This window comes from Carassius carassius, chromosome 47, assembly GCF_963082965.1.
Source record: "Carassius carassius chromosome 47, fCarCar2.1, whole genome shotgun sequence".
Taxonomy (NCBI): Eukaryota; Metazoa; Chordata; class Actinopteri; order Cypriniformes; family Cyprinidae; genus Carassius; species Carassius carassius.
In genome coordinates this window covers 26,329,758-26,357,753 of record NC_081801.1, presented here as the reverse complement: position 1 = coordinate 26,357,753, position 27,996 = coordinate 26,329,758, and the positions used below count along the sequence as shown (strand labels likewise).

General features: G+C 39.2%; 1 protein-coding gene across 4 annotated transcripts; it reads right to left on the bottom strand.

The window, feature by feature from the left end:
- Window positions 1-27,993, bottom strand: LOC132130484 (gamma-aminobutyric acid receptor subunit alpha-1-like). 4 transcript variants are annotated; one of them, XM_059542200.1, is made up of 10 exons: window positions 27,885-27,993; window positions 25,932-26,032; window positions 23,374-23,480; window positions 21,321-21,388; window positions 19,807-20,027; window positions 18,803-18,885; window positions 18,314-18,457; window positions 16,993-17,145; window positions 3,099-3,301; window positions 1-875 (listed from the first exon to the last, which is right to left on the bottom strand). In XM_059542200.1, exons 2-10 carry the CDS (start codon window positions 26,009-26,011, stop codon window positions 558-560), a joined length of 1,377 nt encoding a protein of 458 aa, XP_059398183.1. In that variant the 5' UTR covers window positions 26,012-26,032; window positions 27,885-27,993; the 3' UTR covers window positions 1-557. The 4 variants fall into 4 exon arrangements, with proteins under 4 accessions (XP_059398183.1, XP_059398180.1, XP_059398182.1 ...); XM_059542197.1 differs by lacking the exon at window positions 27,885-27,993 and adding an exon at window positions 27,267-27,577; XM_059542199.1 differs by lacking the exon at window positions 27,885-27,993 and adding an exon at window positions 27,251-27,394.
- Between the last annotated feature and the right edge of the window lie 3 nt (window positions 27,994-27,996).

Sequence of the window (27,996 nt, the reverse complement as noted above, 5' to 3'; positions counted from 1 at the left end):
AAAAGCGCCCTAAAAATACTGCATACATCATCTATATGTTTATGTGGTAGATTCATATGAGGAACAGGACTTCAGAAGACGTGGAATAAAGTGCGTGGAAACTTTTGTTTGTGACAGATGTGATATAGCTGCTAAACTGCCATCGAGAAGAGCAAAGTGTCTCCTTTTGTGTTCTACAAGAGCATACAGGACTGGAACAATGTGAGGGGGAGTATTTCATGACAGAATCATTACTTCTTTTTTGGGGGGGGTTTACTATTCCGTAAGCATTAAACTATAATTCTATGTGCATTTGCAGAATAGCATTTTCTCAGGTCTGATATACTGTCGGATTGTATATATATATAGTAAGTATGAGTTCCTTTCCAGGTGCAGTGGTTTGTACATAATCCAGTCCCTCTGGTTATCTAGGTATATACAGTGTGTTACATATGCTGACACAAACTTGAAAGTGGGAGCTTGACTATTAATGAAACATATTTGAGATTTGTTTCAATTTTTTTGTTGCTATCGTTTAGAAACATAAGAAAGAAAAGAGAAAAACCGAGGAGATAGAATTAGTGTGGCTGCAGGGCGCCCTGTAATTTGGGTTTTTTATTCAAGTAAGTTGCCCAATACACCAAGTTAAAGGTTCCGAAGAGCAGCGGGAAAGCTATTCTGGCGATCCTGTCGATCTTGCTCACGCTGTTGAAGGTCTTCTTGGCCTCGGGGGGTTTGGGTTTTGGCTCTTCCTTGGGCTCGGTTGGTGGAGGGGGGGCACTTTTAGCAATAGTTGCCAAACCAGGGTCTCTGGCAATGTTCGGAGCAAACGTCGTCGCCGTCGCAGCCGTGTAGGTGTTGTTCTTTTTCAGCAATGACTCCTTCTTCTTCTTTTGCTGTAAAGGAGGTCAACAGGAAAGATGTCATCAGCTGTTACCATCGCGCAGTATTGCCGATACCTAGCTATAGACTCAATGAGATTATTCTTCATACTGTAGATTTATTTCCCATGTTTTTTTAAATTTTCAGTTTATGAGCAAAACAAGGTCACATCACTTGACAATACTTGGATGTTATGTTCTGCAACGTAAACTGCACAGACTCACACCCTTATCTAATTACTTATTAGAAACATATGTTTTCAAAATTAACTGCTTCACAATTTGTGTTTTCAGGATGGGTGTGTGTAATTCACCGTACAGAGCAAAACGTCCAAGTATCGTCAACTGATGTTTCCACAGACCTTGTTTTGCTCATAAATTGCAAAACGCCATTATAAAAACGCATAGGAAAATCTCAAGGGAATCCACGGCAAATGAGTTTTCCAGGTTTTGACACAACGGCTGCAGCTCTCTATTATACACAATACTCCAAGTATTTTTGAATATTTCTCACAGTGATTTTATGTTTTCTCATTATTTGCTGTTTCTTCTTTGGATTAAGAAGATTTCACATAAGGATAAGGATTTATAATGTGATGTCAAACGATTAATCGCGATTAATCGCATCCAAACATTTTACGTTTTTGTTTACATGATATATGTGTGTGTTCTGTGTATATTTATTATGTATATATATAGTATACACTTTCATGCAAATATTTATATACAGATAATTTTTCTTAAATATATGCATGCATAAATATACGCAGTACTAGTATGTCAACAAAAACTTATTGAATGCGATTAATCGTGATTAATCATTTGACAGCACTAGCTTAAACGTTATTTACATTTCATTACATTTCAGTCATTGGCAGTTGCTTGGTTATAATTACTTAACATCATTAAACCAGTGTTGGGTGTAGTGCATTAGTAATTAATTACTGTAATTTAATTACTTTTCCCTTGAGTAAAAAGTAAGAGGTTACTTAAAGGGATTTTAACTTTAATTTAATTAGTTACTTCTGCTGTAATTGCATTAAATACTGTATAGACTTTAGAACAATTCTATATAAAGCAATGATGGATTTAACATCAAAATGTAACATCTCATTTTTAAAATGTATGTTTTTAACATAACCTTCTCCCTTTAAATACTTTGGTGACTTGAATAATAATTTATGCAGTTTTATAATATTAAATTGAAAGGATGAAATGAGCAGTTTTATGTCTATCTGTGTATTGCTCACCTGGTCGAGGCTGATATGGGATTTAGAAAGTAGTTAGTAGTAAATAATGCGATACTTTTTTAAAGAGAGTACCGTTATTGAATTACACGGTTTGAGATGTAATTAGTAACTAGTAATTAATTGCTTGTTTAGAGTTACTTGCCCAACGAAGCTCATAACTAGATAAAAAAATGTTTAAGACCAACTTAGATGTTGGCTTGAGAAAGCCTGACCAGCAAGTCTGAATTAATATTACAAGCCTAAAATTTCAAGGTTACCTTAGCATACTGTACAGTTTATTAAAAAGAACAATTAAATAAATACTTTAGAATGTATATTAAATATAGATTATACATTTTATTTAACACCATGTTTTCAGTTATCTGGTTTTATCCAGTGGATGTCACTAGTGTAACCTAACGTCTGTTGCTTACATTAAGTAATTATTAGTAGGAAATTAATTATGAAAAAAATAGTTTTTACAAGATACTAAGTCATTATGACAAAATTTCATCTTTATGTGAAAGCGTAACATTTTTACAAGAAACTAAATCCTTATTATGATAAACTTTTAAGTCATAATAATGAGATTAAAAACAAACAAACAAACAAACATTACTCACAATTGTGAGCAATCTTATATGAGATACTAAGTCAAAATTATGAAAAAGTTTCTCATTATTACTAAATAGTAAGTCATCACAATGAGATGATAGATCATAATAATATAAATAAAAAAATTAATTATTTTCTCTCAGTTTTATAACACTAAATTTTAGTTTAATGTTTTGAGATTTTTCTCATAATGATATACTGTATTAAGCCATTTTAAAAGTAATTTCTTAATATAATGTTGTAAATAATAATAATAATAAAACACTTTCATTGAATGTAAAACAGTAGCTTCAAAATATCATTACATGACCGTTTTCATTTTTATGAACGAATACTTTAATGACATTTTGTTACATTTTGTTTTCCTCTTAACTGAAAGCTGAAAAGCCTTTACCTTTTCGGGCACCACACTTTTGCCGTCCCAGGCGTACCCCCTCTTGGTGAAGTAGTTTACAGTGGCAAACTCAATGAGAGCCGAGAAGACAAAGGCGTAGCAGACGGCGATGAACCAGTCCATGGCTGTAGCGTAGGCCACCTTGGGCAGAGAGTTTCTCGCGCTGATACTCAGGGTGGTCATGGTAAGGACAGTGGTCACTCCTGCAGCGGTCAAAGCATATGGAAAACACCTTTAATCAATCTGCCAGAAAACAAAATAGTGTTTAAGTTTAATAGTGCTGGGCCCCTTTTGTCTTCATTGCTCAGAGCAACAATACTCAGACAGGCTGTGGTGTTTAAACATGGCTCAACTGGTACTGAGGAGCACAAAGTGCGGCAAGATAATCAGAGCAAGAAACCTTTTTCTAGTCTTCTCTCATCTGGTTTTGGTGAGCCCGTGTGAATCGTAGCCTCAGTTTCCTGTTCTTTGCTGACAGGAGTGGTACTCTGTGTTGTTTTCATCTGTTTTAAGTCTCTGAGATGCTCTTCTGCAAACCTCACTTGTAACGAGTTATTTAAGTTACTGTTCTCTTTCTATCAGCTCAAACCAGTCTGGCCATTCTCCTCTGACCTCTGGCATCAACAAGGCATTTTCAATGGATGTCTTCTCTTTTTCAGACCATTCTCTGTAAACCTTAAAAATGTTTGTGGATGAAAATCTGAAATACCGAGACCAGCCCGACTGGCACCAACAATCATGCTACGGTCTCTTTTTTCCCCATTATGATGATTACTTTCAGCTTGATCAGTAGATCATCTTGACCATGTCTACATGAAATGAGTTGCTGCCATGTGATTGGCTGATTAGATATTTGTGTTAACGGGCAGTTGAACAGGTGTACCTAATAAAGTGGCCAGTGAGTATGCAGATACATTATGAAAAAATCAGAACATCTGATGTCTACTGATATTTAAGGTGTGCGCTGTCTGAAATGGATATTAGTATGAAAGAAAAATGACCTTTTTTACTGTTTGTGACCATGCATCCTCAAAGAGAGCTCCTGTAATGAACAGTGACAGCTGGCAAACATTATGTGTCGTGTTGAACATAATTAAATTGAAACTGTAGTGCATATTTAATTCCTGCTGTCTCTTCTGCCCAAGACATGCCTGAACCTTCCTCCTGAACTCAGACTGATCCTCTCGGCAAACACTGATTCTCACAGCATCATTACAAATGTTTGTTATTTGTTCTTAAGCTAAGTAATACCAGACAAACCCCAAACTGCTGTTTGCTTTCACATGACAAACACACCAATGATGTATCTTTGCTACTTCTATCACTATTCAAAATAAAAATAGCTAACTATTTAGGGCAGCTTTTGCTTAAAGTGTCTATGTGAAATAACGATAGGCTGATGATAGCCTCATCCTGCAGAGATACACCCAACGGTTAAAGCTCTAATTAGGTTATAGTTAGCATGGTTATTAAAATGTTCCACTCACTGTGTCTAAATACTGAACATTTGTTCATATGAGCCATATCTTTTAACAACATTTTCCTTGACACACACAACAGGATAGGAGACAATGAATAATGAGAGTGCAACTAAAATGAAATTATCTCTCAAAGGTGTTCAATAACGTGGTTAGGGAAAGAAAGTCTGTGGAGACTATGAGAGAGAGAGAGAGAAAATAAAAGCTTTATTGTATACTTACAATAAAGAGTTGATAAAATAATTAATTTTTTTTGGATCCACATTATGTCTTGTCTGAAATGATTTGCATGTTATCAGGAATTTTTTATGTGTGTGTATTTTTATATGTATATATATATTAGGGCTGGTAATTTAACGCATTGATTAGATAAATTAATTATGGAAAAAAATAACGTGTTAAAATTTGACGCAACTTGCCCCGTCCCAGACCTATGTGGATAAATTGATGACTAATATGAGGCAGAGCAACAACTTACTGCATGATGGAGCCTAGAAATGTCCTGAAAATTTAAGATATGGAGCAAAACGCCCGTTTGAGATTGTATCTCATATTTACATCACATACTTAAGAAATATTACACGAGCTGTAGGCTAAGTGCAATATCACACGAGTGCAAATGTGATACTCATCTTATACAACAGTTCATTAAGAAGTTAATATTGTGTTATTTTGGACACAATGCTGTCTGTTTTGCTCAATTTTGCCAACCAGAAGATAAAGACAAAGCAGAACTTTCCTCACAACTCACAGCGGCATTTCATTTCTTAATCCACGTTTTTAGTGAATTTGGTGAATCATTTTGAGCGTTGAACCATTGGCTATAGTGAAGCAGCGCTGCACAGAACGATCGGTGTGTGACATCAAAGTACAGCGAGAGCAAACAATTCAAAAGCACAAGGAGTCGTCCACAAGCTCTTGCGGTTTCAGTGACGTCACACACCGATCGGTCTGATGGTGATGATCCACTTCAAGTCGAACAAGCTTAATGATTCAATGAACCATTCATAAAGAACCATTTACTTCACTCCTAGATGAATCAGCCATTTGAACGAATCAAACAAATGAATAAATGACTCGATGACTTAATCATTAAGACATTTACCACCACCTACTGGCAGTTTTAGTTTATTATTTGTAGTATAATTTCATTAAAGAAATAATTTCATATTTTCTTAGTAATAATAATAAAATTAAAAACATAAATTATTAAAGTTATAGCTCACCCAACCAAAAATTTCAATTCTGTCATCATCTACTCACATGGTCCAAAAGAGTATATGTAATACATTTTATCAAACAAAATATTTCTTGCTGAACCTACTTTTTGTAATCTTAGTTTGATGTTTTGCACAACAATGACTTTAAATGATCTTTGAGTTATTTCTCCAAATTTGATTTGCAATTAATTAGATTAATTAATCACCACATAATGTAATTAATTAGGTTAGGTGAGTGGCTGTACAAGTGAATCACATCACTTGACAATACTTGGATGTTATGTTCTGCAACGTAAACTGCACAGACTCACACCCTTATCTAATTACTTATTAGAAACATATGTTTTCAAAATTAACTGCTTCACAATTTGTGTTTTCAGGATGGGTGTGTGTAATTCACCGTACAGAGCAAAACGTCCAAGTATCGTCAACTGATGTTTCCACAGACCTTGTTTTGCTCATAAATTGCAAAACGCCATTATAAAAACGCATAGGAAAATCTCAAGGGAATCCACGGCAAATGAGTTTTCCAGGTTTTGACACAACGGCTGCAGCTCTCTATTATACACAATACTCCAAGTATTTTTGAATATTTCTCACAGTGATTTTATGTTTTCTCATTATTTGCTGTTTCTTCTTTGGATTAAGAAGATTTCACATAAGGATAAGGATTTATAATGTGATGTCAAACGATTAATCGCGATTAATCGCATCCAAACATTTTACGTTTTTGTTTACATGATATATGTGTGTGTTCTGTGTATATTTATTATGTATATATATAGTATACACTTTCATGCAAATATTTATATACAGATAATTTTTCTTAAATATATGCATGCATAAATATACACAGTACTAGTATGTCAACAAAAACTTATTGAATGCGATTAATCGTGATTAATCATTTGACAGCACTAGCTTAAACGTTATTTACATTTCATTACATTTCAGTCATTGGCAGTTGCTTGGTTATAATTACTTAACATCATTAAACCAGTGTTGGGTGTAGTGCATTAGTAATTAATTACTGTAATTTAATTACTTTTCCCTTGAGTAAAAAGTAAGAGGTTACTTAAAGGGATTTTAACTTTAATTTAATTAGTTACTTCTGCTGTAATTGCATTAAATACTGTATAGACTTTAGAACAATTCTATATAAAGCAATGATGGATTTAACATCAAAATGTAACATCTCATTTTTAAAATGTATGTTTTTAACATAACCTTCTCCCTTTAAATACTTTGGTGACTTGAATAATAATTTATGCAGTTTTATAATATTAAATTGAAAGGATGAAATGAGCAGTTTTATGTCTATCTGTGTATTGCTCACCTGGTCGAGGCTGATATGGGATTTAGAAAGTAGTTAGTAGTAAATAATGCGATACTTTTTTAAAGAGAGTACCGTTATTGAATTACACTGTTTGAGATGTAATTAGTAACTAGTAATTAATTGCTTGTTTAGAGTTACTTGCCCAACGAAGCTCATAACTAGATAAAAAAATGTTTAAGACCAACTTAGATGTTGGCTTGAGAAAGCCTGACCAGCAAGTCTGAATTAATATTACAAGCCTAAAATTTCAAGGTTACCTTAGCATACTGTACAGTTTATTAAAAAGAACAATTAAATAAATACTTTAGAATGTATATTAAATATAGATTATACATTTTATTTAACACCATGTTTTCAGTTATCTGGTTTTATCCAGTGGATGTCACTAGTGTAACCTAACGTCTGTTGCTTCAATGAACCATTCATAAAGAACCATTTACTTCACTCCTAGATGAATCAGCCATTTGAACGAATCAAACAAATGAATAAATGACTCGATGACTTAATCATTAAGACATTTACCACCACCTACTGGCAGTTTTAGTTTATTATTTGTAGTATAATTTCATTAAAGAAATAATTTCATATTTTCTTAGTAATAATAATAAAATTAAAAACATAAATTATTAAAGTTATAGCTCACCCAACCAAAAATTTCAATTCTGTCATCATCTACTCACATGGTCCAAAAGAGTATATGTAATACATTTTATCAAACAAAATATTTCTTGCTGAACCTACTTTTTGTAATCTTAGTTTGATGTTTTGCACAACAATGACTTTAAATGATCTTTGAGTTATTTCTCCAAATTTGATTTGCAATTAATTAGATTAATTAATCACCACATAATGTAATTAATTAGGTTAGGTGAGTGGCTGTACAAGTGAACTTGACTGTGCTGGTCATGAAGATGTACAGTAACCCTGTGGATGCACTCTTTCCATTACAACGCGCTGAAACATGGCTTTTTTCTTTTAAAGTCGTGTTCTCATTATAATTTTATGTAGCCTATAGGACAGATTTGTTCTGCACATGTTGCCCTTAATGGTACCTTCCTTTTCAATGTGATTCAAGCAATTCATGCATTTAAAGTTTCTAAGCAGGCCAAGAGAGTATCGCGGTTCAGTGTATCAGGGTATTTTGGTTCGGTTTGAATATTGTTTCACCCCTAATGTATATATTTTCTGTGGCATTACAGTGTTATTGCCCATATGGTTTTATCAGGACATTCTTCTGTTTATTTGAGCAACTCAACCAAATGGAGACAACAAAGCTCAAGCAATGGTGTGAGTCTGTGATGAGAACATCAGTCTAAGTAACCAATAGGAGACAGAGGAGTGTTCGAGAGACATGTTTGAAATAATTATTTTGTATTTATGTTTGGTGATGCTAATGAAAAAAAAAAACTCTTAGAAGACAGGAACAAACTCTAGTTTCTTCTGCAGTATTCAACACTTTCTTCTTCTAGGCAAGGCCTAATTTCCAGAAAAGCATGGTGAAATTTAGTTTATCTGTGGTGTTGAAGGCTACGTCTTCAAAGTGCCTTTTCAGCAGTGTTGTTCGGTGTAATTTCAGTTCTGGCTGTCTTGAGTTATTTAGCCATTTCTCTTTCTCTCTACACTGATAATATTAAGCTTAGTTCTATGTTTCAACAATGTTATCCTGGTCTTGAGACCTTTCCAGCAGCAATATGAATCTTCTCTCTAGTTTAATTTGCTTCAACCCCCCCCCATGTCTCTGGAGGAATATCTTCAGCACAATATGTTGGAGCACTTCTTCTGTGATTTACAGGTAGTTCCTCCTATGGAACCATTATACTGCTCATCATTTTCCTTTAATATCATAGTCTTGTGACATTACTGACTTCTTCACACCAACATAAACCACACTATCGGGACGAAGCCTTGTTATAGATCAAGTTATGGAACTGCAGGGCCATTCGTCAGTGTGTTGTTAAAGGGATAACACACATAAAATGATTTATCAGAATGTTACAGGCTACTGGAAGGAAATTATTATATTATATTATAAGGAAAGGAAAGTAAATTATTATAAGGAAAGGAGCTGCTTGAACATTCTGCTACATATCTTTTGTGTTTTTTTTAATGCAAAGAAGAAAGTGTATAACAGTATAACATAAGGTTGAACAAATATTGACAGAACTGTACCCTTTGGGTAAGTTTTTACCATCAATCAAGTTTGTACAGAAGGATTATTATTTATAGGGGATGAACAACGCCGGTGGTTTTTTTTGGGGGGGGGGGGGTGATATTTTTCCGCTTGTTTTGGCTGAAAGCTTGTATACCAATATGTTTTCTTTCACTTGGAAACAATAACCAAGTCTCTCCTGTGCAAAGATTATAAACATTATTTTACATTTTGGTTAATTTTGAGCAAAAACTTGCTTGTTTGAACTAAATAAACTGTAATAAAGTTAAACTGAGGGTACAAGCTGCTGTTTACAATTGAATGCTGATAGTGTTCCAATAATATCATGCATCCCTACTATTTATGCTTCTTGTATTTATTCAGGTCTTAGGTGCTTCTGTCCTAACACTTGTCGTGTAGTTCAGTGTCATGAATCAAGATGTGTCGAAAAGAGAAAAATGACAGATGACGTTCCTCAAGATGATAAAGCTGCATTATGGGAATACCCTTTAGGTGGGACAGTTGTCTGAAGACCAATTCATTAGCTTATGACATTAACGCTGTCCTCCAAGGTACAGGCGACACCACTTCTCAGGTTTCTTTTCTTCATGAAAATGATTTATCTGCACATGCTACCTTTTAGTTTTATTGAGGTTCAGCAACTCACTTTAGGTGGAGTCTAAATTATTTTATAGTGGAACACAATGCTGTTTCTTTTCGAGAAATGGAGTAAGGTTGGCCTCATCACCCTGGTTCTGTCCATTTACTTCTGGTGCCAGTTGCATAGCCACTATGTTAAGACTGTGTCTTAAGAACTAGTTTGACCAACTAGTAGCTAACCGAGAGGTAATCAGACTTACTTTCTGGATAAAAATTAGACCCTTTTTATAACTGACTTTGAGAAGTCATGACTAGTCTTAAAAAACAACAACAACAACAAAGATATTATCAGACACTGTTATAAAACCTTAATATATTTAAAAAACATTTTATACTAAGTATACTTCAAATGGCGTATCACTTAAAACTTACTGATAAAAATAATTGAACTTTATTTTTAGTATTTCTTTATTGCACAATGCACATTTCTTAAAATTATGCTAAAATTTTGTTTTAAATCACTATTAATAAGGACTGTTTGATCTTTTTATAATATCTGTCTTCAAACGCAATACATTTAAAGTGTACCTGAAGTATACTTAGAGTACTTCCACTTCCCCTTTAGCACAATCAAATACACTTATCTTTAGTTGGACCCCAGCACTACTTCTGCACAATTAAACTGGATTAAGCACAAAATTAATTGTTCCAATTTAGTAGTCTTTAAAAATACCAGTTTAGTATACCAAAAGTACAATTGCAGGTTATTTTTATAAAGCACAAAACGTCTCAGGTTACGAATGTAACCATGGTTCCATGAGAGGGAACGAGACACTGCGTCCTCTGAGGGGACACTATGGGGAACACCTCGTCATGACCCGTGTCTATAAATACGCGCCTGTAGGACCCGTCACTTTATCTTCTTCGTGAAGCTTGCGCCCGAAGCATGGCAAGGGAGCTAGAGGACGCAGTGTCTCGTTCCCTCTCAGGGAACCATGGTTACATTCGTAACCTGAGACGTTCCCTTTCAAGGGAACTTCGAACTGCGTCCTCTGAGGGGACACTATGGGGAACAGTATACCCACGCCGCCATGCTGAGGGGAGTGCAGACCAGAATCATGGCAAACACTAAGTACCAACTCTACCGCTTCACCGGGAGTCGCCCCTGGGACGGTCTGACGGCTGCCTTATGACATTATCCCTTACGGCCAAAGGCCTAAGCTACATACCCACTTCTTACCTGTAGGGCCCTGGCCCGGGGTAGAGCTAAAGGCTTGGAATCACAAAAGATTCCTTTAAAGGGATATGGCTAAGAGCCTGGCACTTTCCTCTGCCAAGTCTTTGCCTGCCACACAGGGGCTACTGCTAGCTTTCGCAAAAACTTGCCGAAAGGGCTGTCCCCACAGCACTCTAGTAGCGGCGCCCTGTTCTAGATAGGTATCCGAGGATACCTAGGTGGAGTGGTGCCCAAGATGAACGGGGCTTAAACCAACTCAAGTAAGGGCACGAAGCAGCAGCGCGAAGCCCTTACCATCTAGGGTTTTTAGAAAGAATGCAGAGACTAGCGTGCGAACTTACCACAATGTGGATTTCAGAAAGTGTGCAAAGACTTCACGTGCACACTTACCATAACATGGATTTACAAATACTGTTCTAAGGAGGGGCTCTCGTGGAACTCTGATAGAGCAGCTCGTAGAAGAATGGCCCGGGAGCAGAGCAATTGGAGGCCTCAGCCCCTGCCACAGCAGGATGCCTGCTCTCACAGAGCGTCTCAAAACAGTATGTGGTACTGGAGCGCTCTGAAGAACCGGGAATCAGTCTCCCAAGAAAGGAAGACTCCGAGCTCCGAGCAGCATGCTCATAGGTGACCCTTTCAGAAAAGGGGAGCGCTGCTGAACTACCCAAGAATTGCCCACACAGCCCCCCCAAGTTGAGGGGGCTTGGGGTGTACAATAAGTACACACTGGTTGGATGAAGCCCAAGGAACACCGGGGTTAATCATCCCAAGAAAGGGAACCAATCGGAGCGCGTAACCCTTACCATATAGGATTTTAGAAAGTGCGCAGAGTCTTGCGTGCACACTTACCACTTTACGTGGATTTCAGAAAGTGCGCAGAGTCTTGCGTGCACACTTACCACTATACGTGGATTTCAGACAGTGCGCAAAGCGTTAACGTGCACACTGACCACCATGTGGATTTGAGAAAGTACACAGGCTTAGCGTGTGTACTGAAAGGTTACCTGACAACCACAGTATGTGGGAGCTCACATTCAGAGAGACCTGTAAAGCCTGCTACCTGATAACCACCATATGTGGGAGTTCACCTACAGAGAGGCCTAGAGAGGCCTACTACCTTTTACCAGATAACCACCTCAGTGGAAACTGAAAGTAATATGGAACTCGACTCCAGGGAGGCCTGGTGAGGCCTACTACCTGACAACCACAAATCACGGGAGCTCGCTTTCTAGGAAACGCATAGTATGTGGGAGCTACATCTCCAAGGAGGCCTGGTGAGGCCTACTACATGGCAACCACAGCATGTGGGAGCTCGCCTTCAGAGAGACCTGGTGAAGCCTACTATCTGAAAACCACAATGTGCTATTTAGTGGAACGCACAATATGTGGGAGCTAAATCTCCAGGGAGGCCTGGTGAGGCCTACTACCTGGCAACCACAGCATGTGGGAGCTCGCCTTCAGAGAGACCTGGTGAAGCCTACTATCTGAAAACCACAATGTGCTATTTAGTGGAATGCACAATATGTGGGAGCTAAATCTCCAGGGAGGCCTGGTGAGACCTACTACCTGGCAACCACAGTATGTGGGAGCTCGTCTTCAGAGAGACCTGATGAAGCCTACTATCTGAAAAAACCACAATATGCTATTCCGTGGAAACGCATAGTATGTGGGAGCTAAATCTCCAGGGAGGCCTGGTGAGGCCTACTACCTGGCAACCAAAGTATGTGGGAGCTCGTCTTCAGAGAGACCTGGTGAAGCCTACTATCTGAAAAAACCACAATATGTTATTCCGTGAAAACGCATAGTATGTGGGAGCTAAATCTCCAGGGAGGCCTGGTGAGGCCTACTACCTGGCAACCACAGAACGTGGGAGCTCACCTTCAGAGAGACCTGGTGAAGCCTACTATCTGAAAAACCACAATATGCTATTTAGTGGAGACGCACAGTATGTGGGAGCTAAATCTCCAGGGAGGCCTGGTGAGGCCTACTACCTGGCAACCACAGTATGTGGGAGCTCACCATCAGGGAGGCCTGATGAAGCCTACCACCTGATAACCACAATATGTGGGAGTCCACCCAGCCCCTCATGTTGAGGGAAGCGATGCTTGAGGTGTATAACAAATACACACTGGTTGATTGAAGCCCATGGAACCCAGGGCTAATCATCATAAGAAAGGGAACAAAGCGAAGCGCGTAACCCCTACCGTACAGGATTTTAGAAAGTGCGCAAAGTCATGCGTGCACACTTACCACTTTACGTGGATTTCAGAAAGTGCGCAGAGTCTTGCGTGCACACTTACCACTTTACGAGGATTTCAGACAGTGCGCAAAGCGTTAACGTGCACACTGACCACTATGTGGTTTTGAGAAAGTACACAGGCGAGCGTGTGTACAGAAAGGTTCCCAAGCATCGCAGAGGCGCTGGATCGCACAGGAGCGGTGAGCTCCAACCCTCAGGCGACAGGAGCATCACCTGAGGCAGTAAATACAGAGCTTTTTGCCGTAACCACCACCTCCCCGGATGCGCCAAGCGGCCAGGCGGCCCCTCAGGGTGACCTGGCCGGACATCTATGGAATTCCCTGCAGTGCTGTGCCAATTCTTTGGCCACCTAGCTACTGTAAAGGAAACTCACAGAGATTGTTAGTAGACATATAACCACCAGCAACATAACGTCCATAAACAGGTAGAGCAAGGGTTACGTACTCACCCACCCTCCTGTACTGGAGTCCCGCTGCGGGGTGCCCCCTTCTGGTCCGGACTGTCAGTAAGGCGGTTGCTATGAACATAGATTCAACCAAAACATCATAGGTCCAGGAAGGAGACTGTTATGTAAGAGACTGTCCACCTAACCTCAATCAGGTGGAAAGCTGGTGGCTACAGGGGAATTAGGCAGGGGAGGACAAAAAACAGAAGTTAAAAACAGAGGTTAAAAACAGAGGTTAAAAACATCCGGAGCTACTAGGTCTTCCTACTGCTCTGACCCGTGCGAGGACGCTGCCTCGTCTGAATCACGTCCCTCAGACCCTGCTTACCACTCCGTGACCCGCGGTTCCTCTTGCCCCTGCTCTTAGGCGGGGGAGGAGCGCGAGCGCGAGCCATGGTTGCTCGGGCTCGGACCTGGACCTTCGCGGAATGAAGGATTTAAAGGCCGCTGAGCGCGCCCTTGCCTCCCTGAACTTTTCGACCACCATCTCAACGGAGGTACCAAAAAGCTCAGAAGGCGAGACCGGAGCATCGAGAAGAAACCCCCTTTCTTCCCTCCCGATGTCTGCCAGGTTCACCCACAGATGTCTCTCCGTCACCACCATGGCGGAGGCGGCCTGCTTGGTAGCTCGGAGAGAGAGGTCTGTGGTGCGGCGCAACTCGGCTACCTGGTCAGGTGAAAGGCCCTCACCTGTATCCAGGTCCTTCAGCAGGTCAGCCTGGTAGGCCTGGAGCACCGCCATCGTGTGCAAAGAAGCCACAGCCTGACCAGCTGCCGCGTATGACCTGCCATTTAAGCGGGATGTATCCTGGAGGGGCTTAGATGGCAAAGAGGGAGATTTAAGAGAGGACATTTGCCCCACAGAGAGATAGCAAGCCAGCGTCTCTTCTACAGGGGGCATCCTCTCATAGCCGTTCTCATGCATGCCCTCGATATTAGCATAGCTCGTATGCTGAAACCGGTGGATGCGAGAGGAAAACGGCCTCTTCCATTCCTTTTCGACTTCTGCATGTAAGTCAGGCAAGAATGGAAGGCTCACCTGGGCTGGAGGGCTATGGTCAGACAAGTACCGCTCATCGAGGCGACCTCGTGACGCCACCTTTCTGGCATGCTTCCATGGCAAATCTAATTTTGCCGTGGCGCGATCCATAACCTCTAACAGCTCCTCATACGCGGGGCAGGAGGATTGAGAAGGCTCAGCCTCAGCTTCTTCACCAATCTCAGACATCTCCTGCTCTTCCTGGGTAGAACCCAGCAGAGCACTAACTTCAGTGTCAGAATGGGTTAATGATACCACATCTTCCTCCCGAAGTTCGCTCTCGTTCGCCGCCGGAGAGTGTGAAAGGGAAGGTCCCTCTCTACACTCCTCAGCGAGATCCATTTGTGATCCCCACGAGCTCATTCTCCTACGTGCCTCGGCAACGGCGGGTCCTGAGCCGCGGGATCCAGATGGCTGTCCCTCTTTCCTCGAAAAGAGAGACAAATGAGAGTGGAGCTTTCTCAGAGAGAAACGCTCGCAGTGCACGCAGACCGCCCCCTCAAGGACATCGCGCGCGTGCTCTTCGCTCAAACAAGAGACGCAAAGAGTGTGTGTGTCATCGGGTGTCAGATAACGCTGACACGGATGCACACACTGTCTAAACGCCTTGCTAGTGGAAGCCATGATGAAAACAGTAATAGATCGCTCTTACCGTTTTGGTCGATTCTCAGATGCACGCTTCAAACAAAACAGTCAACTGAAGACGAAGAAGATAAAGTGACGGGTCCTACAGGCGCGTATTTATAGTCGCGCCGGTAGCGACGTCAGAGGCTGTCGCCGGCCAACACGTTGGCGTTTTTCAAAGTATGCTTCAGACACGGGTCACGACGAGGTGTTCCCCATAGTGTCCCCTCAGAGGACGCAGTTTGAAGTTCCCTTGAAAGGGAAATATGGATTTTTTATTTTTATTTTTTGGAAAAGGGCCGATTCAAATTCTGGTCAGTAAATAAATATATATGTAAATACAAAACAATTGTGTCACATCTTTTGCCCTCTGGTCATGTTTCAATCTGAGTGCATTTGTAGAATACAAGTTTTCAGAATTGAGAATATCAGTATAGTTTTGCAAGGCTGAGCAACCCAACTAAGGCACAGACAGCTCTCAGATGCTATTTTTTATGTTTGTCTAAGATGCAAACGCCTGGGAATCCAAAGTGCCCAGTCAGGAGACTTGATTCATATATATAAATTTAAATATTTATCAGTGAGAATTGGACCCTATACTAAAGTGTTTCGTAGATATATATGTCACACCTTGTGCTTCCTGTAAAGCAGGTGAGTCAAGTGACAGCACAACATTTTAGAAATATCTAAAAATATTTAGTGAACAGTGAATGCGTTTGCGGTTTCTGATGTGCAGCAACATGTGTGTGAATTTCTAATGGCAACCGGAAACATTTCACACTGATTTCTACAAGGCCTGAGCTGAAAAGCTGGCTAGAAGCATAGGGATACTCTATGTACAGTAAGTGAAGCTTCATTCACTAAGGTGGACGCATTAGGACATCCTCGGTGTCAGTTCACGCAGTTTACCGAATCTGTTTAAATTGGCAGATCTCTCAACCACTGAACGAGTCCGGCACAAATGTGTTTTATGTGCCATGCATGCATTAAGTTATGAGGAAGGACCGACTGGTGCATTGTCTGTGTATTGCACATGGGTTCAAGCTATTTTGAAAATATTGGCTGAAAATTGGTGGGGACATGTCTAAAGAGTACAATGTTTTGACCAACGTTAGCCAGGCAGCATCACAGGTATACTCTGCTGAGTAGGCAATCCCAGAACGAGCTTTGGATGAGCTTAGAGAAATGCAGAACATTTTTATGCTTATTTACATATATTTTTATGCTTTGAACCTGCTAACATCAAAGTCTCCGGCATCAGTTGTGAGCTGAGTGTTTTGTGTGTCTCATGAGGAACCCTGTTTGTGTGGTGCAAGCAGTTGCTGTCTAGCTAGATTATTCCAGATCAATCATTTATGAGATCGTGTTTCAGTTAGGATGCTGCTTTGGAAAGCAGATACCTAGACAGTACACCAGCGCACTAGATTTGAAGATGTTGGAGACTGCTGCAATGTGATGCTAACAGTGCATCGATCGCTTAACTTACAGATCAATTAGGACACTCACCAAACACAGTTCTGGCAGGGACAGATTCCCTGTTTAGCCAGAAGGACACCTGGGACAGGATCACGGTCATGATACACGGCAAATATGTCTGGATGACAAAGTAACCGATCTTCCTCTTGAGGTGGAAATGTGTTTTCATCACAACATACTCTCCTGGAAGTGAAAGAGGAGAGATCTTTAAAGGAAGCCATATATACATTAATTAATGAGTATTAGGACAGTCACTTAGACGTGTTAATTTACCACGGTTCATTATAAAGAAATTAACCCAAAATGAATTCAACTAATCATGCAAACTAACTGCAGCACAGAATGAGAAAGTCTACTTCAGACAGACAGAATTGACTTCTCAAGCTACCTTGTGTCTATTAAATGATTTACTCATCATCTATAACATTATATTCATTTAGGGACTTTTCTCAGAATATACTGATATGCAAGATTAATTTTAATGAATCTGAATGGATATCATGTAGTTATTTTATTCACTATTCCTTTACCCTAATGTATATAATAATGCATATACAGTATGCATTTATTTTTATGCCAAATCATTATTCCTAATTAATTTAATTTTGTTTGTTTAGTTATGTTTTCTCATGGATTGTCTATAGAAAACATAATGGTGTTAATGCACTTTATGTCTGATGCTGCTATTCTGCACCTGAATTTCCCACATGGGAACAAATAACCATATAGCGCTCATATGTGTGTTTTCATCTGGAAGAAGTGATATTTAGAGCATTTGCTCCAGTGCAAAATGCTATAAAATCATTCCTTGTTGATATTAGAATTATTCATGAGATTTTAGAATGTATGATGTTTATCAGATGGTTAGTATGCAAATATGGTGCTTTATTAAATAGAACACGCTCTTTCCAGATGATGCTCTTTTTCACATTTCTGTATTGTGCTTACGGAGATGGAAAGTAGCATTCCTGTTGTAGTCTAAATTAGCTTTCAGTAAACTGGCATCACGGATTATATTTACATACTAACAAATCTGAGAGAATAGTAATCTACCACAATGCATTTCCTGCAAACCGTCATTCGGTCAAAATATTGTAACTGACTGATCGATAATGACGGGGTATTCACTGTCTGACAACTAAATCTACCAAATCACATTATTGAAAAGAAGGTAATCCAGTGAACCCACTTTGGACCCTTTTGTTAAGGTACCTGTATCGATTGGCGAATAAAAAAAAAGGAGCAGATTAATTATTTGCATATCCACAAGGGAAATTATAAAATCTGGAGCAAGCTACGCTAAAATGCTAAAACATAACCAAAGGCTTCATTTCTAAACATGAAGACACACCAGTGCTGGACTGCACCACACCCGAGTCGACCGTCTGTCCCATCAAGTCATACTGGTTGAGACGGGAGCCATCGTCAGCCACGACCACAGACTGCGCCGCCCCTCGCGTCCAAACGTACACCACCTCAGCCCTCGTGTAGGCATCTGATGCAAACAAACAAGACACAAAATCAACTGTCTGAAGTCAAAAAGCTTGGCAGGGTCATATACTGCAGTGGAGCGGAGACGCAGCAGACACTGAAATATTTAGAGCCTCGTGGCATTGAGTCACAAGCTTGTTTTTTTATTCATGTGCCCCCCCACCATTCTTCCTCCAGCACAGACGCATCTGTTCTTTCTTTTCAAGGATTAGTTGGTAGCTAAATTTATTCGGGTGGTTGTGTGGACTCGGGTAAGTGATGCATTGTCAGAGATGATGAAAGTCCCCGTCTGAGACTCTGAGTGGTATCTGAACTTTCCAGGGAAGTGTGTAAACACCACAGTACTTACAGCTGCCGTATTTGAGAGGGCAAGCATGGGCGTCCATCGGGAAGTCCTCCAAGTGCATTGGACATTCAGCTCTGACTGTAAGCCTGAGACCGAGAGAGAGTGGGATACAATATTATAATCTTGACAGTCATAAAACACATTTGGACAGTATGATGTATGACAGTATGACAGTATGATAACTTGTATAGAATTGTTAGTAAATTAAAGCAATGCATTAAAATGGAATTCAATGGAAGTGGAGTTGCTGCTCACCCATTCTGAATCTAAAGATGTAACCATATATTTGACCATTTGTGTTAGTATTTAATTTCTAGATTATCTAGATACAGGCATTAAAATGACGAGTGTGCAGTCCATATATATGTGTTCTAAAAATCCAAACAATTCAGATAATAAGGTATCCAGAAATATTAACGTATTTTGAAGTGCCCACGATAACTGCACTTAGGGTCCTCAAAGCACTCGCTCTCTCATTTTTAAGCATTAATGCACAAGACTGACACAAGCAAACTTTAGCAAAGCTATTATTATTACCACGCATTACTGTCTGAACCCCTATGCAACCGCTTATATCACTTATATACACAGGAATTACTACAGCTCAGCTCTCCCCACATTTACACACACATGCACAATCTCACTCCAGCTTGACAGCGTGATAAATCAGTAAATGTCATCCCCCTACGGTACATTCCTCCCATTTTTCATTTAGTTGACACAAATATGAACTTCCATCTTCGCCCTAATCTGCTAATTAAGCAGAATGACGGATGCTTTATAACCTGACCGGTGCTTTAGGCACTTGAGAGGCAGATGTCTATGTTATTTATGTCAAACTTACACTAGAAATGCAAAATATATATTTATAGACACACTAAAACTCTTGTAAATATATATTTGAGTGTATTTCTATACGGAGAGAGATGGAGACCCAGATCACTTCAGATCAAACACCATCATTAAAAGGAAATGCACCATCTGTTGTTTCTAAGCAGCAGCTTCACCTCATGGTGTAAAGCAGAGTTCCTTCCTCTTTGATCCGCAGAAGTTTGTTAGGCATGGTCATGTTATGGGCGACTGACTTCTTTCCGTTGTGGAAAAACGTGTCGGGCGTCCAGATTTTGCTGGCCATGAGATTGTTGAGACGGAGCACTGCCATGGGACCTTTGAACTTCAGCCTCTCGTCCTTCCAGCTCTGCCTGAAGAACACATCGATGGTGTACTCCTGCAATATAACACAGCGTTTCTCATCCCATGCAGAAATAGTTAGTGAAACATGTTCATGTGGCGTTCATACTTCATCCACTAAATTTTATGATAGCTTTGCATTTGCATTTTCAAATTTAGTTGGTTTCACTAAAAAATGTGTTCCATGTCCTTCGCTCGCTGTCAGCCGACCAAATGCATGGCTTGAGTATGTTTGGATTATTTTATTAGTGTTTTATGAATTGTCTGGAATGCTCTTTTATAGTGTTGTAATTTAATTTAGCTGTCTGTTATTATTTTATACACTCTTGTCATACAATTATAGTTCATAGTGATCAGCTGCTGTCAAGCTCCAAATTTGACAAAACAAGCCCTTTTTCATTTGTCCTCAAAGGCTTTGAAGATTCTAATAGAGACTTGTAGTTATAGAGTAGCTTTTGTGTAATAATTTCAGTAAAGCCGCAGTCATCAAGAGGAGCCATGAGCTTTCTGAAGCAGTGGTGGCCATAATCAGCGGCATGAATCATTCTAACAACCACTGATCGACATAGCTGCAAGCATTTATTCATATTCGCACAAACATCTATTATGACTCAGATACAGCCGGTTGTTCTAGGTAGAGTCACATGACTGGGAAAACAGAAAAACAAAAACAATGCAACATAACTGCAGCATTTTACTCTTTTTATGACACTAGCAGACTTGATTTACTGGCATGCATGGATAAAATGTAGAGATGCTCCATAAAGGAACTTATGTTTGGCAGGATATGCCATCATGTTATATAAAAAAATATATATATAAATAAGAGTACATTTCAGTATATACAGTGGCTGCAATATATCACTGAAGACAAACTTATATCTGAAAGTCATTTCACTAGATGGCAACACTAAGTGCAAACAGATGGGTAGTTCATCACATCAGATATGAACATGTTTCACTAACTCTTGAACACACAAGTCTCACATTATGGTTTTATGATTTAAAATATTTTGTGAAATGTTCTGCTTAACAAGCCTCTAGTGATTAAATCTAAATAAATAAATATCACCTGGTTTGATATTTTAATGTATTCCAAAACATTCAAGATTCAACATTAAAGAAGTAATAAGAAATATGGGTTATGGTGTTATAATCAATTAGTAATTTCTTCCACTGTTACTGAATACCAGATCAGATTTACAGATTAAATCACCACATTTCAAGCTTCTCAGTGAGGTGAAAACATTTAAGCAGCATGTAAATGACTCTTCTGAACACTGGCTACACAGGAAACCTGTCACATTTATACAAAGTAAAAAAGTTTTACCATGTCATGGTCCGAGACCGGCCCAATACTCGTCACGAAAATGTCAGTCTTGACTTCGGTTACACGCTCTGTTGAAGCAAGAAATTAGGAGTTTGAGCGTCAATCAGTGCTGGTCATTAGTTTTAACAACGCTTTAATCCAGAGGTTCATCCTGCCTGAGTTTGATCGAATAATTCCTTTCCTTTCCACAGAGCATTAAAATCCCCAATCACATCAGGCAAACCTTACTATAACCTATAAATACATTTGTGTCGTTTAGTAAGAAATGCACTTTCTTGCCTCAATGAAAAACAGCATGTCTATGTGTCATGGAATGATGACTGATGTTGACAGAAGTTGTTAGTCAGCTTTACTTGCTATTTATGACATGTTTTCACTTTGTGGGTGCTAAGGTAATGCGAGTAAGGTCAAACAGATGCATGGAAAATTAACAATTATTTGACACCGGTGTGAGGAGTTCCTTGCTAACTCAATGAATCATTTTCAAAGCTAATTTATGTCAGGTGTTAAATGATCTGCATTTATGTGGAAAACAATGTTCACTTGATGTGCTTTTGTCTGGCCGGCTTGTTCTGAACAAAGCTGCTCTCCATCATCGCCTTCATCACATTTATGACGAGGCATGCTTTTGCATTTCATGTCTTTCAATGACCTTTTAACACCTGATCTCTTGCTTTCATTACAATATCTTTCTACTGCCATGATTGTTTCATAACACTTATTAACTGTAACATGTTTAGCAAATAATATTATTTTAGTTTTATTACGTAAGGTGTACATTTTCAAAACTCTTTGTACAAACTGCTCACACAGCTGGTCATGCTCTCCAAACCTGATCGCACATTTTCATTACTGTTGTGCATTTTATTAGTCCTCATAATCATTGCTGAAAAGCACTAGATTATTATATGTAATGAGAACGTTTGGTTTGATCACTCAAACACAACAGTATGATTACTTTTCATTTAGTACCTTTACAATGAAGCTCATTCAAACGCAAACACTGCAAGATACTGTACATGTTTCAGATGTTACCCTTAAAGATGTTACATGGTTACATTAGGAAATAAACTTGCATTACTTATGTTTTGCACTGACATAAAATCCATATTGTAATATAATGTTTGTATGGTATGTTTACAATAGTATAACACACACACACACACACACACACACACACACACACACACACACACACACAAATACTTTAAACATTGTGGTTATCATCTGCCAAAATCATTTATACTATTACAAAAACTCCTTATATTTTGGTTTTCAGTTTCAAAAATGGCAAACCAGTTTTCTAGAAACCAGATTTATAGAAATATTAATATACTGTACCAGTTGACTGATTGACCAAACATCTGTTGGATTTAATGACCCAAAAAGTATTAAATTGAATGAGACTGAAGAGATGAAAATGAAAAGTCATATACTGTAGTATCATAGCAGTAATATAGAAGACTGGCAATTACTGTGAACGAACAGTTTATAAAAGACTTATTGTGTGTAGTGAGAAAGATCCTTTGTGATTTTGTCTATCATACTAACAAAAATATGTTGAAATGCTTGAAAAGAGCATTGCTGATGATGTAAGATTAGTTTTTATATTTATTTGTGAAAATAGCAAAGCTTATGATTTATCTGTGAGGGGGAAATTAATTTGGCAAGTAAAAGAAATGGTGCTAGTGTAATTCTGAAGTGTTGCAACACATAACGTGAAACAACTTATTCATTTATAAAAGGTGAATGGAAACTCTTTCCTCTGCAGGACATTACATTTAAATCTAAGAAAAAAATCTATTTTATCAATATAGCCACAGAAATCCATGTTGCATCCTACCATCAAAATTAAAATATTCGAAATAAAATGACATAAAACTGTTATATAAGTGAATTAGAAACCTACTTCGAGTGGAACATGATTGTTTACTGATTTATTTTCCCGATGTGAAAAAGTGCTGTTACATCCGTTTGAGGACGTAAGTTTAGAAATCTCCCACAGGGCTGAAAACTGGGACACGAATGCATGAGGCCAAACTTCTTCACGTACCTCCGAGCCCAGGCCTGAGACGGTTGTCGTAGCCATCCAGGAGGCTGTCCAGAATCCTGGTGAAAACTGTGGTGTTGTCTTTCTGCTCTTCTGCGCTTTGACTGGAGCTGACAACGCAAAACAGCAGACCTTTTATTCAAAACACACCATCAACAGCGAAGGGTGTCTATAACACACCCTGATGTGAAAAATCAATGCAACATCCTCCTCGGTGTAACTCTGAAACATCCAGCCGGTTTAAAGAGAATTTGCAATGCAATAGCCTGCAGATAAACAACAGCTCTCCTTCCGTCTTAGGAGCAAAGGGGGATATACACAGGAACAATGCATTATTAATTAGCTAAAAGACTCTTTTCTAGCAACACGAAGCCAAATCCTAAAAGACGCACCCATGGCTGCAAAGAGAATGAACTCATCAATATTTCAGACAAATGATTAGGAGCAAAATGCAGTTTAATCATAAAGTGTAAAATGGAAATTTATGAATAAGAGCCTGTGAGACGGTGGCCAATTTGTGTTCCTCTAAAACAATCACCGTCTTACCGTTCATACATAATTGCTTGCTTTTTTGGTACTCGTTGTCACTCTTCTTCAGCTGGCATGTGTGTCTGCAGACTCAAACACTGTCTGGGGTTTGGCATGTACACAGATTTGAAGGAGAGGATGAGGTCATCGCGATTAGTTCGCATGGACCACGGATGGGGTGTTTTCAAATAGAGAAAAGCGAGAGGTTGAGATGCAACAGACCCCAAAAGAGAGAAACATCACCCGCCCTGAACTGAAGGGTTAGCCTTGCATCCTGTGTATTTGATATCGGGCATTTATTATTGCAAGTAATTCCACTATAAATCTTCCAGTAAAGCAACATGGACAACTATTGATTTAAAGCAGTTAAATCAAATTTAAACACAATTGTCAGATGATACATGCTCACCGTCGCTGAGAAGAACAGTGCACGCTTTTTGTGCTCATTTCAATCAATTGTAATGTCTCCCAGCAGAACATACAATGGAGGCTGAAAGTCTAAGACCAGGTTTTCACTGTGTTTTCAAAGAAAACTTATGACGTAAGTGACTATGTCTAGGTTACTAATCAAATGTAAGCAAATTTCGATATTGACCCTCCTTTCTACAAAGATCAGATTAACTTGCTTTAATTAAAACAAACGTTTTCAAATCATACTGGTGGTTTGTGCAAAAAAATTTCCCATCAAATTCTGTTTGGTTGTATTTTTGTTCTTTTATAAAGATGCAAAACACAGGCATTTTCAGAAGTGGGCTCTCACACCTTTGGACCTGGATTCAACCACAGGCTGGCTCAAATACAGCGAGAATAAAAATAAAAGGAGAAGACTTCCACCCTCCCCCATCTGCGCAGAGAGACATACACACACATGCACACAGACCCCATGAGCCACACGGAAAAGGGGTCATCAGAGGAAAACCTAGTCTCATATTACGCATGCATGCCAGAACAACACTCACAGCATGCTGCTAATGCCAGCCTGACCCAAAATTACATCAGAGAAAAATGCACCAAAAATATTTATTTAGTAATAATTAACTCAAATATTTTTTTTGCCGATTTGGTGATAGTAGGTTGAAAGAGGATCCATACAGACATGAATAACACACTGCAAAATCCATGTGGTTATGAGCAGCATACAGATCCCCATTAAACATTGTACAGCAACCCCATCTACAGGTCATCTGAACAGCAACAGTGTGAATGCATGCTGTCACAGCACAGCTTACAAATGAGACCCTGTGTGCCTATGGCATTTTTAAAGTATTGTTATAAAATATTCATGGGTATGTCAACACCGCTGTGACGTCACCTGTCTGAACATATAAAATGAGTCTAAAGCATGGCATGCATGGCATTTGTAATCACTTTACAATCTTTATTTTACAACCATGATCTTTGCAAAATATGCATCATTAAAACATGCCTCCCCCGAACATCTTTATATATTATTATTGTAACTAATCATTTAGAAATTAATCGGCAGAATGATTCTCTGCTAACAGCAAGCTACATTCATGAAAATATAAACTCATTGGTTAATATTACACTTTAGGACTTTTAAGCCAAATCCTCCCAAATAAATATTTATGTTTAGTTGCAAACCTCTGCATTTGTCCTTACATTTAAAATAGCACTTGGCTGTAGTTTTAGAACTATCTTGCTACATGTTTTTGTCTAAAGAAACTATTTCAGTGATATTGCTTATGGATAATAGACATGCACAGTTTTATTTCCTGCTTCAAAACATATGCAAGCAAAATTCACTTACGAAGCATGCAGTATAACAGTAAAAGAAAGTTGTAGCAGAATGAAAACCTTAATGAAAGCTTTATTAGCATGACATCCTCTTTGAAGTCTGAGGTTCTGATCTCGGTCTGTTAACATCGTAAGAGCTACATTTAGATCAAAGTCCTTACACATTAACTAAACACTACTGTAACTACAGCATAGAGAGTGCTCTTTATTAAAAGTAGAGAATGTTTCAATCATTTCAATATATGAGTGCATTAACCTCAGGTGCATAAACATACCTTTTTCCAGCCAGAACGCTGGACACCAGTAAACAGGCCCAAATACAAAGCCAAGCTGCTCCTCTTCCACCCCACATCATTCTCCAAAGGATGTATCCCCACTAAAGAAGAAAATAATACATCCATTAAAAGCATCATTCAAAGAAGCCCAGGGTTTCCCTTTCTCTTTTAACTGAGGTGGAGGAATTAAAGGAAGGAGTGAGGTATGTGGTTGTCAAAACCCACACCACGATTATAGGGAGTATGTGCATTAATATACCTCAGAAATATAATTAAAAATATGTTTTCAGACAAACGTTTTCAAAAGAAGTAGGTCTTTAGTGTCAGCTGACATGCAATGACTCCCACAGTTACCTGTCTGTCTATGGGATACCTGTAATTTTATATATGTTATATGAGTCGCAATACAGCGATGTGATACAACACATTTAATCATCTAAATACAAATCCTGGAAGCACAATACCCTATTGCAGTTTAACAAGTGCTGAACAAAATGTTACTATTTCCCCTTTGATATAATTCAAATATAATTCAGTCATGAATGCTGTGTGTTGATGTGGTCCTGACCCCTTTGTAGTTTACATATAGTGTGGATTAAGACTAAGGCAGTGTAAACAGAGTAAACAAATAACAGTTTTGCATGACACAAAACGACAGTCAACTCATTACAAGACCCACAATGCAAATACTCAATGTTTAATTGCACTTTGGCAAATTTAAGAATATCAATCTTCGTTTCTATACATAACATAGGGCTATAGATGTAGAAATACATAACGGTGTGCTTTCATTCCGCCGGGTGGCATATTAACGCAAATCATTCAACACACACTCGGCGTGTTAATCCTCCATTAACATCATGCAGAATGATTTACAGCTCCATGTAAAAACCTTGATCCCTCGCCGAGGCTCTCTCCGTGATGCCCACATTCAGATCGCACGAGAGAGATTTGGACGAAATTCCCTGACTTGCCAGGGGTTATAACGCTTACACAATCCATAACGTTCACACTTTTTGAGTTCTGTTGCGAGAGTGCATCATCAAAAGCACGACTTAAGGTATCTCGTTATTAGTATTGGGCGTGCGCCTCGGGGTTGCTCCGAAACGTGTAGTAATTCAATTGGAGCAATTAAGCAATCAGTGCGCATCATTTCAGACCATCGCCAAGTTCACAGCAATCATGCATACCACAAACATCGTGCAGAGATAAAAGTACCTCATAATCCATTTTAGGTTCCCAGAATATGTCACTACCTTTATGCAGTTGCGATCCCTCAACCCACGGTTTTACAATAAGACACAAGCATCAAGACTTACGTTAAATCGATTGCACCTTATCGACAAACTTTCGCACACGTCTTTTCTGTCTGGATGCGAGGAGATGATGCTCTGAGATGTGAGCTGTGCTGAATTTGAGCTCGAGGCTGCTGCTGCTGATGATGATGATGCTGCCGAGCGCGCGCAGCTCTCGCGCACTCTTCATCGAAACACTTCCCAGTTTACAGCAAATTAGTCATCTCCAAGCCCAAATCCACAAGAATAAAGCTTTACTACAGCAGAACAATGGTGCTATGGCCATGAAATGAGACCACCTGAGTACATTGCGATTGTGATTCAGAATGGAAGGTGGTGGTAGCTACCAATCTCACAGAGAAAGACCAATCCGTAGCCTACCATTTTTTATATGCAGCACAATTTCACTTGCGATGCTGTTGACTTAATCTCTTTCAGTGGTTGGGAAATCAAATCCTCTTGCTCTCTTGCATTGCGTTGGAACAATACCGCGCATCGTCTCCATCACGATTACACATGCTATTAATTATTACAGCAACGTTGTCGAGCGCAGCCACGTTACAGGCATGCCAGGCACGCATTTAACAATATGCACGCCAATCCGCAGTGCATGCACATGCATACAACCCAAATAAAGTGGAAGGCATGCATCTCTCACCTAAAAATCCCAATGGCTCGAATCTTTCCCAAAATCACCTTGAAGCAGTCTCTAAGACCCCTCGTCTCACCGACTCGCCCAGCGCCTGGAATATCGCACAGATATGTGTATA

What these genes read in the sequence shown, in the direction of transcription:
- LOC132130484 (XM_059542197.1), bottom strand. Translation starts at nt 27,416, where the DNA reads ATGAAGAGTGCGCGAGAGCTGCGCGCGCTCGGCAGCATCATCATCATC. An exon ending in CGGTCTCGGACCATGACATG is followed by an intron (nt 20,028 to 21,320) that starts GTAAAACTTTTT and finishes GTTATATTGCAG; the next exon opens with GAGTACACCATCGATGTGTT. An exon ending in ACTCTGCTTTACACCATGAG is followed by an intron (nt 18,886 to 19,806) that starts GTGAAGCTGCTG and finishes TCTCGGTCTCAG; the next exon opens with GCTTACAGTCAGAGCTGAAT.